At 48.4% G+C, this 13,069-nt stretch overlaps 2 protein-coding genes across 2 annotated transcripts in view; one reads left to right on the top strand and one right to left on the bottom strand.

Moving 5' to 3' along the window:
- Positions 1-762, top strand: part of Smyd4 (SET and MYND domain containing 4) — a 45,374-nt gene extending 44,612 nt beyond the window's left edge. Inside the window, exon 11 of the mRNA XM_074046579.1 lies at positions 80-762. Within this exon, the coding sequence (XP_073902680.1) occupies positions 80-194 (115 nt within the window). The 3' untranslated portion in view covers positions 195-762. The remainder of the gene's footprint in view (positions 1-79) is intronic.
- Positions 763-859: 97 nt separating this feature from the next.
- On the bottom strand, positions 860-11,648 carry Serpinf1 (serpin family F member 1). Its single transcript, XM_020169126.2, has 8 exons — positions 11,386-11,648; positions 7,258-7,345; positions 5,614-5,815; positions 4,719-4,874; positions 3,962-4,165; positions 2,870-3,012; positions 1,560-1,770; positions 860-1,230 (listed from the first exon to the last, which is right to left on the bottom strand). The coding sequence occupies exons 2-8, from the start codon at positions 7,336-7,338 to the stop codon at positions 971-973; spliced, it is 1,257 nt and encodes a 418-aa protein (XP_020024715.2). The 5' UTR covers positions 7,339-7,345; positions 11,386-11,648; the 3' UTR covers positions 860-970.
- Between the last annotated feature and the right edge of the window lie 1,421 nt (positions 11,649-13,069).

The following is a 13,069-nucleotide window of genomic DNA, read 5'->3' as shown; positions in this document are numbered from 1 at the left end:
TGTCTTTAGCTCATTGGCAAGTACATGACCTCAAAGGGGGCAATAGGACTCTGCTCTCTTCTTTCTCTTTGCTTCCCAGCCATGAAGTGGGTGGTTTTGTTCAACCACATACTCCTGCCATGATGTGCTGCCTCCCCACACTCCCAAAAGACACCAGGCCAATTGATCATGAATGGGAGTATCTAATGCTATGAGCCAAAATAAAGCTTTTCTACTGGATGTGGTGCTCCATGCCTGGAATCCCAACTACTCAGCAAGCAGAAATGAGAGGATCACTGTTCAAGGCCAACCAGGAAAAACTCAGTGAGACTCCATCTCAACGCAAGCCAGGCATAGTGGCACACACCTGTCATCCCAACTTCTTGGGAGGCAGAAGTAGGAAGATCACAGTCTAATGCCAGCCCAGTCAAAAGCAGGTGACACTATCTAAAAAAAAAAACCCTAAAAGCAAAAGGATGAGAGTATTTGCCTAGCAAGCACAAGACCCTGAATGCAACCCTTAGTACCAAAAAAGGGAAAAAAAAATAAAGTGTTTCTCCTGTTGCTTATTTCAGGTATTCATTATAAAAACAGAAAGCTGAATAAACAGCATGCTTCAGGATTGTGGGGATAGGAGATGCCCTCTTTGTTTGGGGGGAGAGGAGGAAGAGATTAGTGGTCCTAGTACATAAACACCCCAGAGTAGAAAAGCAGTTCCTGTATTACATAACAGATAACTAAAAGTTCTTATAAATGATGACTCTGCTGTTATTACAGAACCAGGCTGTAAGAACTGAACTAGCAAATTCCTAAAGTGCAATTTATCTTCATATTCAACTTAGCCTAGCTCAAAACAGGAGGAGGAACAAAGCAACAAAAGTTAAGGAAAAAGCTCTTTTATTGCAAAGTGTACTTTGAAACTATAGGGGCAGCCTCTGTGTCATGTATACTCTCTAGGGTTTTCTAAGGTACTGGAACATTAACTGGAGCATTAAATGCCCCTGGGGTCTAGAATCTTGCCTATGAAGAGAAGGGCCCCCGTGTCCGTGTCTCTCAGTACAAAGATGAAAGGTTGATTAAGGTGATAATCCAGGGGGAAGGTGATGCGGGCTGGCTGGAGGGCTGGGCTGGGGTTGGTTCCTGCACCATCCTCATTCCACTCAAAACCAGCCCTGTGTTCCACTTGAGTGAGCTTGACAGGTTTACCTGTGATCTTGCTGAAGTCTGGGGTCTCAAACAAAGATTGTAGCTCTACAGAGATTGAGAGGGATTCCCATTAAAACTCCCATTTTATCCAAAACCTCATCTTCAAGATGGCATGCAAGCTGGTAGCATAACACTGCTGGGACCTTCTGTAAACTATGTGCAGTTCTGAACTAGGGTAAGTGACTTGCCAAAGAGCACACAGCATGTGAGGTTTTGATTAGAAACCGGGTCAGACAGCAGTATTAGAATAGAGGAAGCAGCCAGGGCCTGTCTACAAGGCCCCGGAGCCCTTGGATTCTGCTTAGCAAGGGTGGAAGGTTCAAAGACTCAACCCCACCCCAAACTCCAAGAGCAAAGCGGTCTTGCACACTTACTCATCTCCTGCAGGGACTTGGTAACTTCGCCTTCATAACTCAGCTTCAGCTTGGGTATGGTCAGGACTGCATGGATAGCCTTCAGTTCTCTATCTATGTCATGAATGAATTCAGAGGTAAGACTCTCTTCTATCAATGTCAAGTTCTGGGTTGCTTTCAGGGGCAGGAAGAAGATGATGCTCATGCTTCCGATCAGGGGCAGCTGAGCAATCTGAATCAACAGAGAGGAAGCAGGTAGGTTAGTCCTTCAGAGCCCAAAAGTGTAGGGATGTTTGGACATCAAGAGCTGCCTTCCTCTCTCCCATGGTGGGGCTGGGCCTTGTGTTTGCCCAGCCCCTTATCTAGGTAACAGTTGTTCTCTAGGTTATTGCTTTCTGGCAGCAAGTCTTCTCCAGATGTTCCTTCAAAACCAGGCCATTTTCTTCTCGGCCTAATGCCACCTGAAGTTACCTGCTGAAAGAATATTCTCCTGTGGTTCTAAGAGATAGAATTGATTCAGGTCTCTGCTTCCAAAGTCTACCTGTCAACATTTAGAGATCATTTGTTATGTGCAGAGCACTGGACTAGAAATGGGGGTGGTGGCACATCAGAACAGAATCAGTAATAAAAATGGATCCTTTGAATGGAGGTTCTTAACCTGAGGCTCACGGAACAGATGGTGTCAGAGGGTCCCAAGAGCCCCCTGAAATCACATGCAGAAACATGTTCATGTGCACAAATGGCATTTCTCTTGAGTGTTTCAGGTGTTTTTGTCAGACTCCCAAAGAGGTCATGGCCCGAAAAAAGGTTAAGAACTAAAAGAAGTCAAGTACACAGGAAAACCATAGAATGTCAGCAATATGGATTTTGACAGTTTTTCAAAAGTTGGCTCTTAATTCTTAAAACAAAAGTACTCAATAAAAGATTTCAACATTTGAGCATTAAATCTTTTTTGCTGTTTTGTTTTTTGAGACAGGGTCTTGCTGTATAACCCAGGTTTCCCTTGAACTTGTGATCCCCTGCCTCAACCTACCAAGAGCTGGGATTACAAGCGTGGTATGCACCACCATGCCTAGATCTGACTGCCAAATCTTGGGGACCCATTTCTCATCATCTTAATCCTTACAACAAACCCTGAGAGGATCTGTTTTGATAATTATCCTCACTCTCTTTTAAGAAGAGGAAAGGCTCAGACATTATTAATTTGCTCACAAAGTCACACAGCAGGCAAAATTCAGATAACTGTTAGATCTTAAAGGTCATTCTATTTCCACATGTAATTCTGCCTCTCTTTGAAATCTCCTACCGGCCCCCAACCCACCCCTACAGACCTTGCAGCTGAGATCAGAATCCAAGCCGTATCGTAAAATGGCCTTGGGGTCTGACATCATGGGAACGCTCACGGTTCTCTCCTCATCCAAGTGGAAATCCTGGAGGGAAGTCTTTTGGGAGTCAAACTTTGTCATCCACTGCCCTGGAATAAGACGAATGAAGTCTCCTGAGCCTCAAGCACCAGAAAGACTAGGGACCATACTGGGTCTCCACAGCACATAGCTGAAAATTGCCCAGCTGCCTAAAGGACTCTTAGTTCCCAGCAACTCCAACACAGGAGGAAAGAGCTGCTACGTCTCAGTATGTATGAGCTGAGCCCTGAGTACCTTCCACAAGCAAACTCAGATCCAAAGAAGTTGACTCTGTTGGTTCTATCTGGATTCCCAAGTCCCTTCTGTTTAATGTGCCATTTAATATGATGGGTCTGTGACTGCTCTGTCACTCCCTGGAGATCAGTACTTGAAGTAGGAAGCCATTGGGCTTTGCACTAGGAATTTAGGGGTCCACTCTTGCTGCTCCCTTATAGGACAACCACAAAGCATTTTAAGGGGAAGTTTGCCCAGCCCTCTGCCCCAAGGCCTTATCTGAATAGGGCTGGTCTCATAATAGGTTGTGGAATCATCTCTGGGAACACCACCGTTTTCTACAAGAATGTTGGTAGATGACTAATAACAGTTTGCTGAGCCCCTGTTGTATCCCAGTTACAATACTAGGGTTTCTGTGAAATGAGAAAATACATACAAAATATCTATGAAGTAGGTATATGAGCCTGACATGGAAGATGAAGAAACAGGCCCAGAAAGGTTGCAGGGTGCTGAAGCTAGCAAAATCAGACCAGGATTAAACACAGTCTGACTCAAAAGCCAGAAATTGAACAATGCCCAGGCCTCTTACACCTGTGGGCATTCATCAGATACGTCGTAGACACTCAGTACATGAGAAGCAGGTATGCTGCAGGCAGATGCAGTTCTCAGATTCTCTGCTGACTTTGCTTCTGGGCTTATGTTGGGCAAGGATTCGACTTCTCTTTCTCAACCCCCTCTGACACCTGCCATCCACCCTTGGCCATGGAGAAGTGGGGAAGCCCTCACCCTTGAAGTAGGCCACACCAAGAAGGAGAATGCTAATGTCACTGGGCATTTCTCTGGTGGACCTGGCAATTTTCCCTTTCATCTGGGCCTGCACCCAGTTGTTAATCTCCTGAAGGTCCATGCGAGGGTTGCCAGTCAGAATTCTGGGCCTGGTCCCGTACGACTTTTCCAGCGGTGCAACAAAGCTGGATTTTATCCGCAACTCTGAGAAGTAGAACAGAGATTAGTGTACAAGAGCTGAACCAGCACCCTCTCTTTGAGACCATGCCGGCTTCAGTTCTGGTTTACCACTCAGCAGGCCCCGACTTCCTGCCCAGCATCTTCCCGTGACTTGCCAGGCACTGGGCAGGGAACAATGAATTTCACCCATTGCTGTTCCTCTCAATGTTACTGCCCTCCCCACTCCCTCCTGCCCTCTCCACAGCCTACTTCCCCTTTCTGATCCTCTTTGGGCTCATGGGCCCTTTCCTGCCCACCACTGCCAAGCCTGGCTTGAGCACACAATCTGTTGTCTAGAAAGAAACCGCAGAATGTAGCATAGAGCTTCATGCCCTCAGACAGCCCAGGATGAAAAAGTGTTTGACTGCCAGCCAGTCATTGTGGCACATGCCTGTAGTCCCAACAGTTGAGAGGCAGAAGCAGGAGAATCATGAGTTAGAGGCCAACCTGGGCTACATATCAAGACCTTGTGAAAGAAAGAAAAAAGAGAGCAGGGAGGAAGAAGAAAGGGAAGGAAGGAGAGAAAAAGGCAACCAACTCCTCTCAAAGACAATCCGGGAAGCACTCTTAAAGTTCTTCTGGGGGGCAGTGACAGTGGCAAGGAGTTCCTTGTAAGTGCTGTGGATGTCGGGGTTGCTGATCAAGTCATAGTAGAGAGTCTGGTGAATGGTGGATTCTGTTCGCTGTTCAGCTCCTGCCAGAGAGACAAGGATGGGAGCCTCTATTACTGCCAGGCCCAAATCAGGTCCCTCCCAGGACAGGGATCCTATACTCCTCTCACTATATAGCCTAGGCTGGCCTCAAACTCGTGATCCTGCCTCAGCCTCCTGAGTGATGTGATTACAAGTGTGGCCTACCATACCTAGCTTATGCTCCTTTCTGCTGAGAGTCTGAATAGGTCAATAATACAGACATTCCAGGTAATCAAGGAATTTTAGGGCAACAGAAGAAACAGTGATGCGTCCTTGGGGGTTTTCCAAAAGTGGGCTAAAAGCATCAAGCCTAGAGAGACAAGGGTGTGGTGAGGGGAAGAAGCCCCTGTACTCCCATCACAGCACCTACACTATATTGTAGTTATCAGTTCATGAGTGTCCCCTCTGAACTCAGCTGTGATCCCACTGAGATTCTGGCGAGCCCAGGAGATCCACTGGCAAGCCCAGGACTACCCGTGGGCAGTTATATCCCCAGAATCTGGGCTAATGACAGGCACACAGAATGAGCTCATTTAAGTAATGAATGAGTGAGCATTGAAGTCACCATATCAATAGTGGGAATTGTGTGTGCAGCCCTTGGGCTCCCAGTGCGTGGCCAGACCCTGATCCGGCCATCTTTGCAGCACTTCTTACTCCTCCCAAGCTACACATATGCAGAGTCCTGGGCTGGGAGGAGGGGCCTCCAGGTCCATCTGGGGCCTTCTGCAACTGTGAACTCACCCAAAGAGAGGGCAGAGAGGGCTGTGGCCACGCTGAGTGGGGAGAGCAGCACATTGGCAGTGGGGCTTGTGCTCGATCTCAGGCGGTACAGGTCATAGCCAAAGTTGGAAACTGCAGCTGCCAGCTTATTCACAGGGATCTTGAAGAAGGGATCCTCCTCCTCCTCCACTGGCTCCCCCGTGCTGTCAGGGGCTGGGGCTCCCTGGATTACAGAACAAGGACCAGTGAAGTCACACAGTGAATGATGTCTCCTCCTGGCATTGAGTGGGATTGTCCTTCTGGCCCTGGGGCTGGCCTTCCCAATTGTAGTATGTTTAACCTAAGGTTGGAAATGAGGTTGCCTCCCTGGTAATGCATGAGCCCTTTGCTGGAAGAGGCAGCTGAGAAGGGGGACCAGCTGGCCAGGTTTTGGCATTTGTAACCTGTGAGCTGGAAGCCCATGACACACTGAAGAAAAAAAAAAAAAATAGCAAGGAATTCCCCATCCCCCAAGAAACCCTGTAGTCAGACCACACCAGGCTTCCTAGGTAACTGCTCTGAGGCTCTGCCTAGACCCTCCTATCACACCCCCAACTCACCCTTGTCTCACCACCAGATGTTTTCTCCTAAATCACAGATTTTCCATGACCACCCCTACTTGAAGAGAACTTGGTTTTCTGATCGTTTTTCAGAGTCAAGTGCCATTTATTAGCCATCTACCCTTGTGACAGGCTAGTTTGTTGTTGTTTTGTTTCTTCCAGTGGTAGGGTTCAAACTCAGGGCCTTGAACATACTAGGCAAGTCCTCAGCTACATTCTTAGCCTCTGCTAGCTCTTTCTGACTTACTTCATTTCGTACTTGTTGATATATCTGTCTGATGTCCCAAAAGACTAATATCTCAAAAGAATTGACTCTCACATTTCTACTGATCTCCAGCACCTTCTGAGTAGGTGTTGATGGGTGGAAGTACAGCTCAGTGATAGAGCACTTGCCTAGTGTGCACAAGGCTAGGTTTGATCACCAGCATTAAAAAAAAAAAAAAAAAAGTAGGTGTTCGGTAGGTGAGAAATAAATAAATTGCCATAACAGTCCTATAAGGAAACAGAGATTGAGATAAGAGTGACCTAAGGCCACTAGTCAGTGAGAGATACAGCCTCAATTGAAACTCAGAACCCACAAATCCAGGACTCCAGCTGCTAGGCCCAGCTTCCTGTTCTTCATGTGACAGGGACCTCACCCCAAGCCCAGCATACAGCAGAAACTTTCTGAGAGACAGATAAATCTGCATGCATTGGGTCATCCTCTGCTGTGGCCCACCAGCATCTGAACAAATATTCTAGAACACTACCCACTCTGTGAGCCCCACAAGTAGTACAGATGTGAGGAAAGGTCTTCAAGGAAGGGGCAGCCCTGGACTAGTTAAAATGTCTTGGCTTTTCACTTTTTTGGATCTTATTTCTGTCTCTACTCTGCCCTCTGAAAAGTGGACACAATACATTTTCTGTTTTGCTGCTAGAGAAGCCAAGGCCCTGTAGGAATAAAGGTCAGAGCCCAAAAAAAAAAGTCAGAGCCCAGGCTGGAACATGGGTTCCTGTCCTGTCTCCCAGGCTGCTGCTAATAAGGGGCTGGAACAGCTGATGCCCCCACCCACCTACCCCCACTGACCTCATGGCTGCTATCGACATTCTGGCAGCTGCCCTGCCCAAGCAAGGCTCCGGTCCAGAGGAGTAGCACGAGGGCCTGCATCCCAAACCTGGAAGAGACATGAAAGGGGCAGGCCACTCCCCTTGCCCACCTCCCTGCCCTGCCACAGGGGCAGGAGATAGACAGTGTGAGCACCTTCTCTCCAGCCTCCCCAGACTGGAAGTGGACCCTCAGCTTGAGGACTGCTCCCACCCAGCCATCCCCTCCCCACCCTGCACCTGCCTCTCCACCCACAGCCACATCATGCACTGTGCTTTTGTCTGGGGGTCCCTATCAGAGGACCCATCTTCCAACCTAAAGCCCCAGAACAAGGACAACCCAGCAGTGGGGCCCTCAGTCCCTATGGAGTATGGTCTAGCACAAATGTCTCCTAAAACTATTCCCTGAAGGCACCCAGCCAGCTCATTGGATGGAATTTGAGCCTGGAACCACAGAAAGGAATGGAAGCATCCAGTCTAGCCCACTATCTCCCAAAACTTCTCCAACTCTTGTGAGTTCCTCTGACCAGAGGTCAGTGACCTCATAAGGACACTCATTCCCTTCCCTTCTCATTTCCATTTCAAGAGCTCTTCCCCTCTTGGTTAGGAGGGCAAGGGTTAGGGTTGAAACCACCTAAGTTCAAATCTCAATTTTGGCTCTTTTTTTTTTTTTTTTTTGGCAGCACTGGGGCTTGAACTCAGGGCCTCACGCTTGCTAGGCAGGTGCTCTAGCACTTGAGCCACTCCACCAGCCCTGTGTTGGGTGTTTTCAAGATAGGGTCTTGCAAACAATTTGCCCAGGCTGGCTTCAAACCTGGATCTCTGCCTCCTGATTTAGTTAGGATTACAAGCTTGAGCCACCACGCCTGGCATCAATTCTGGCTCTTAATTGCTCTCTACATAGTATTTTTTTCCTGGTAAAATGTAAAACAGTACTTGCCTATTATGAGAATTAAAAATTAGATTTTTTTTTTGAGGCAGGGTCTCCCTATGTAACCCAAGCTGGCTGTGTACTCTTGATCCTCCTGCCTCAGCCTCCCAAGTTCTGGGTTTACAGATGTAAGCCATCAAGCTCAGCTAGATAATGTTTTAGCAGCACTTACCAGTGCCAGAGATGGTAAGTCCTTAAATGAGTTCAGAGCCAAATATGTCCCCCTTCAACCAGAATCATATGGCTCCACCTCCCCAGTAGATTGTCCTCTTCCCCCTCCCAGCTCAAAAATAGCTCTTAAACCCAAAGACTTCTTTCTTTCAGGTTAAAACAACCTCATTGTTTTTTTGGTGATATGGAATTTGAACTCGGAGACTTGTGCTTGCTATGCAGGCTCTCTGCCATTTGAGCTACACCCCAGCCACACCCTACTTTCTTAGTGAGACCTCCAAGGTCCCATCACCTTCCCAGCAGTGGCCCTCCTGCCCAGCCTCTGGTCTGGAACGTAGACCACCAGGCAAAGCTCTGAAATTTGGGTCTAGGACTCTAGATTCTCCTGTATTCACCTCATCCTTATGCTTCCCTTGGAGTCAAGATGTAGGGGTGGAGGGATAAGGGCAGCTGAGGGTTTCCCAAATAAGATCTTCTGAGAGCTTTCTAGTTACAGGATCACACAAGGCCTACTCAGTAGCCAGGACCTTTGATTGGTCCATGCTCTGCCTCCATCCAACCTATAACACACATGCATACCCAAGGGTCTCCTGAGCTCCATCATTATCCTTTTTATACACACATAAACCCTCCCCCTACCACACACTAACTTTTCTGGCTTCCCAGAACAAATTGGGTCAGAAAAGTTAGAGGAGTGCAGTATGTGATTATTGGCTAAAATCCTTAAAATTAAGTCTGATAATCCACTGGACAACATTGTAGTGCCCAAAAGACAGCAAAAGAAAAGATCTCAGTTTGCTCAGCTTAAGGCAGGACTGCCATCAGGCACCAGCCAGCTCTCTTTCTAAACGCTCATCTGCAGCTCTTCTCCGAGGGAAGGTCCATGGACCCCTGTGTTCTCAGCTAGGGGCTCCTCACAGGGTGCTGAAACAACAGGAAAAGCTTTCAGAGGCAAGAGATAGAGACCTCCACACCCTCAGGCTTACAGCCCTCTGTGCTCTCTGCCAGCCAGCCCCGCCCAGTGCAGACAGCGCCTCCCTTGCCTGAGCCTCCAGAGACTAGTTTATTGGACTAAAAATTTAGTGAGATGTAGAGAAGGCAAGGCTAGAAGGAATGCTGTCAGCCCTGGTCCCTCTCGCTGTGGTAGGAAAGGGGAAGGAAGAAGATAGATCACCCAGGCATAGCATTTGTGGAGGAGAGGACTGGGGTTTGAACTCAGGGTACAGGCTTGCAAAGCAAGCTTGAGCAACACCTCCAGTCCATTTTGCTCTGGTTATTTTGGAGATGAGAGTCTTGCAAACTATTTGCCCGGGCTGGCCTTGAACAGTGATCTTTCTGATCTCAGCCTCCCAAGTAGCAATTATATAGGAGTGAGCCACTGTTACCTGGCTCCCAGGATAGTATCTAAGGAAACAATTCAGATACACTTGGAGGTGGGACCTTCTTTAGTTCCTACAGAGCCCCAGATCATGTGACCGATCATTGTTACCACATGAGTGACATCAGCTGAAGATGGGAGAAGATGAGGTGAGGGAACCTGACCCAGAACTAGACGCAGGGCTAGGTAGCATTAATGGCATGATCTTGAACCCTCCACCTCAAGCCATAGGTAAAGGAAGTAGAGACCCTAAAGCCCCTCCGCCCCCACCTCGGGCAGTGAGAGGGCCCCTTGAACCATTTGCAATGCCCTGTGCAAGATGATCATCCTGTGGGCAGAGGCAGAAATCACTGGCTGCCCAGGGGCACGGGGCAATGATGCCATCCTGTCCAAAGGGCAGTACCTGAGCCAGGCTTCTGGCCTACCAGGTGGGGGAGGGAACAGATCCTCCCCTCTGGGCCAAGGTCGGCTTTCAATTCCACCACAAATCAAGAGCACAGGATGTGTGATCTTGCCTCCACGCTGAGAGGGTGAATGTAAGCCAACACATGTGTTTCAGATTAAACCCAGTTGTGAGACAAACACCATGGCTCCTCCTCCTCCCACAAACCACAGCCTTCAAGCCACATGGCGGTAGACATTGTGAACCACGCAGGGAGGGCCCCTCACTCTCAGCTGGCTCTGGGAGAGTTTCCAAGAATCCCCTCTGGCCCACCCATGGTGACACCACCAGCTCCATGGCAACTTTTTTCTGAAATCATGGAACCTGAGTGAATCAGGACAAGGCACCCCAGTTGCACTTCCCCACACCCCAGAAGGACCAGCCCTAGGACTAGAACTCCCTGCTCCCCACCCTACCACAGGTCTGGGGTCTGAATTCTTGGTGGACAGCCATGAGCCAAACAGTGGCAAGGTTTTGGGAAGCCTTTGGCTTTCCTTCTTTGGCTCAGACCACTCCCTTCTGTGTAAAGGGAGCAGAGGGCAGCTGAGCCCCCAATCCCCAGCACCGACTAGGCTAAAAACTGCTCATTGTTTGCAGGGGCCATGACCTCATTAGTCTCCCAGTTTTTGCTTACAGCTCTTTCAGCCAAAGAGAAAGGGTGGGGGCTAAACAGAAGAAGCCAGCTGTGACCCCATCCCAGCACTCAGACAGGGTTCAGCATGCAGCTCCTTGGTGCTGTTGGGAAATTACCTTGGAAATCAGCACCAACTGATTTTGAAAAAGAAGCAGCAATCTTGGTGGGTGGAAGCCAGGGTAAGCTGCCGGAGGGCCACCTTTCTGAAACAGCTACTCAAGTGTGTCCTTCCCCTGGGGCTGCAGCCCCCCCTTTGGGGTGCTGCTCAGACCTGACTAAGAGAGAGCTTAACTCTCTGCCTCCTCCACTCCCTCCACTGTTTCCCACTCACTTCATTCAAAAGTCTTTCCAGACTTCTATATTGCAGTGGGGTTTGGGAGGTAATTGAGTCTTAGCCCGTCCCCCACTCCCTCTGCTATCTCTCATCCACTTATCTGTAGTGTCCAAGCTGCAAGGGCTTCTGTATCCCCACCTCCTCCTTGCACCCCTCTTTTCTGCTCCCTGCCTCTCCCAGTCCCCCCAAGCCCAGAAAAGCACCACTGGATGCTGCTTTACCTGTGGTTCGCTGCAGCTCCACTCCCAGCCTAGGTCCCTCTCAGCCTGCACCCGAGGGGGCTCCAGCTAGCACTAGAGCTGTTTTTACTGCCTCCCAACCCCAACGTCCAGCAGGCTTCAGATTACAGTACTCCTTTCTTAAAGCAGCCTGTGCTCAATTTGGCTTCTATGATTGCATCATTGTCTGGTGTTAACTTTAACTCAATGCTGCCCTTCCACTCCATAGTCCCAAGAACCATACATTCACATAACCTTCCTCCTCCTCCAGATCTTCCTCCAGGGCTCTGGCCTTTATCGGGGCCTGCTGGGACTGCCCACAAGATGGCCAAGCCCAGAGAGCAACAGGGCCGGCCTGGGGTACAGAGATGGGACTGAGCATGAGCAGCTTGAGTGAGGTGCAGGGGTTGGCAGGTGGACTGAAGAAAATACTGGCCCAGTTTGGGACTCAGGGTTCTTCCTGCTAGTTAACTGGCTCTATCTGAGATTAGGGATTAGCCAACTTTCATGGTTTCTCCCACTCCTTGGCTAAAAAATGAAGGGATAGAACTGAGACTGTCTGCATGCTCTTCCAGCTCTGCAATTCCGTGATTTCTTTCTTTCTTTGTTTGTTTTTTTTTTTTGGGGGGGGGTACTGGGGCTTGAACTCACGGCCTACACCTTGAGTCACTCCACCAACCCTTTTTTATGATGGGTTTTTTCAAGATAGGTCTCAAAAACTATTTGCCCAGGGCTGGCTTTGAACTGCGATCCTCCTGATCCTTGCCTCCTGAGTAGCTGGGATTATAGCCATGAGCGCCAGCTCCCAGCTCAATTCTGAAGATCAAAAAGGACAGTGGGAGAAAACATCTCACAGAGGAAGAAATGAGATGTATGGGACACATTAGCACCAAGAGGTTACCTGGGAAGGAGAACTCTGGAGCCCAGCTCCCCTTGGGGTATTTAGGAACACTCAATATGGCTGTGAAACGAAGACATTAACATAAGCTATGATTAGACACTACAGGTTGATTGTCTCTTACAGAAATACTTAGGACCCGAAAATGCTTATGACTGGAAGTGTTTCAGATTTCAGATATTTTCCAGTTTTTTTGCATCTACATAATGAAATCTCTTGGGGATGGGACTCAAATCTACACACAAAATTCATTTGTGTTTCATATACACCTTATATACATAGCCTGAAGTTAACCTTATTAACACAATATCTTCATTGCTTTTGTATAGGTTAACTGTCACACTTTCTTTTTTTTTCTTGGTGGCACTTGGGTTTGAACTCAGGTCCTCATGCTTGCTAGGCAGGCACTCTACCATTTGAACCACTCCACCAGCCCAAAATTTCCCAGTGTGATTTAGCTTTATTTATCTTTTGGTGAGACTGGGGTTTGAACTCAGGGCTTCACACTTGCAAAACAGGCACTATACCGCTTGAGCCACACCTCCAGTCCATTGAACTGTCAGACTTGAGGCATCATATAAACACCCAAAAGGTTTCAAATTTTGGATCATTTCACACATCAGATTTTCTGGTTAAAGATGTTCAACCTGCTAGGCACCATTGTTCAGGCCTGTAATCCTAGCTATTCAGGAGGCAGAGATCAGGAGGGTTCAAGGTTTGAAGCAGCCCAGGCAAATAGTTCAGGAGACCCTGTCTTAAAAATACCCAACACAAAAAAGGGCTGGCAGA

Source organism: Castor canadensis, chromosome 11 (genome assembly GCF_047511655.1).
Source record: "Castor canadensis chromosome 11, mCasCan1.hap1v2, whole genome shotgun sequence".
NCBI classification, from domain to species: domain Eukaryota; kingdom Metazoa; phylum Chordata; class Mammalia; order Rodentia; family Castoridae; genus Castor; species Castor canadensis.
The sequence above is the reverse complement of the archived record's forward strand: the minus strand, read 5'-3'. Positions and strand labels throughout refer to the sequence as shown.

Excerpts from the sequence above, each read along its gene's own strand:
- Serpinf1 (XM_020169126.2), bottom strand. The coding sequence starts at position 7,338 with ATGCAGGCCCTCGTGCTACTCCTCTGGACCGGAGCCTTGCTTGGGCAG. Across the intron at positions 4,166-4,718 it reads CCGGATTGTCTTTGAGAGGA|AGTTGCGGATAAAATCCAGC; the intron begins GTTGGTTGCCTT and ends TCTACTTCTCAG. Across the intron at positions 3,013-3,961 it reads TGGTGTGGCCTACTTCAAGG|GGCAGTGGATGACAAAGTTT; the intron begins GTGAGGGCTTCC and ends GTCTTATTCCAG.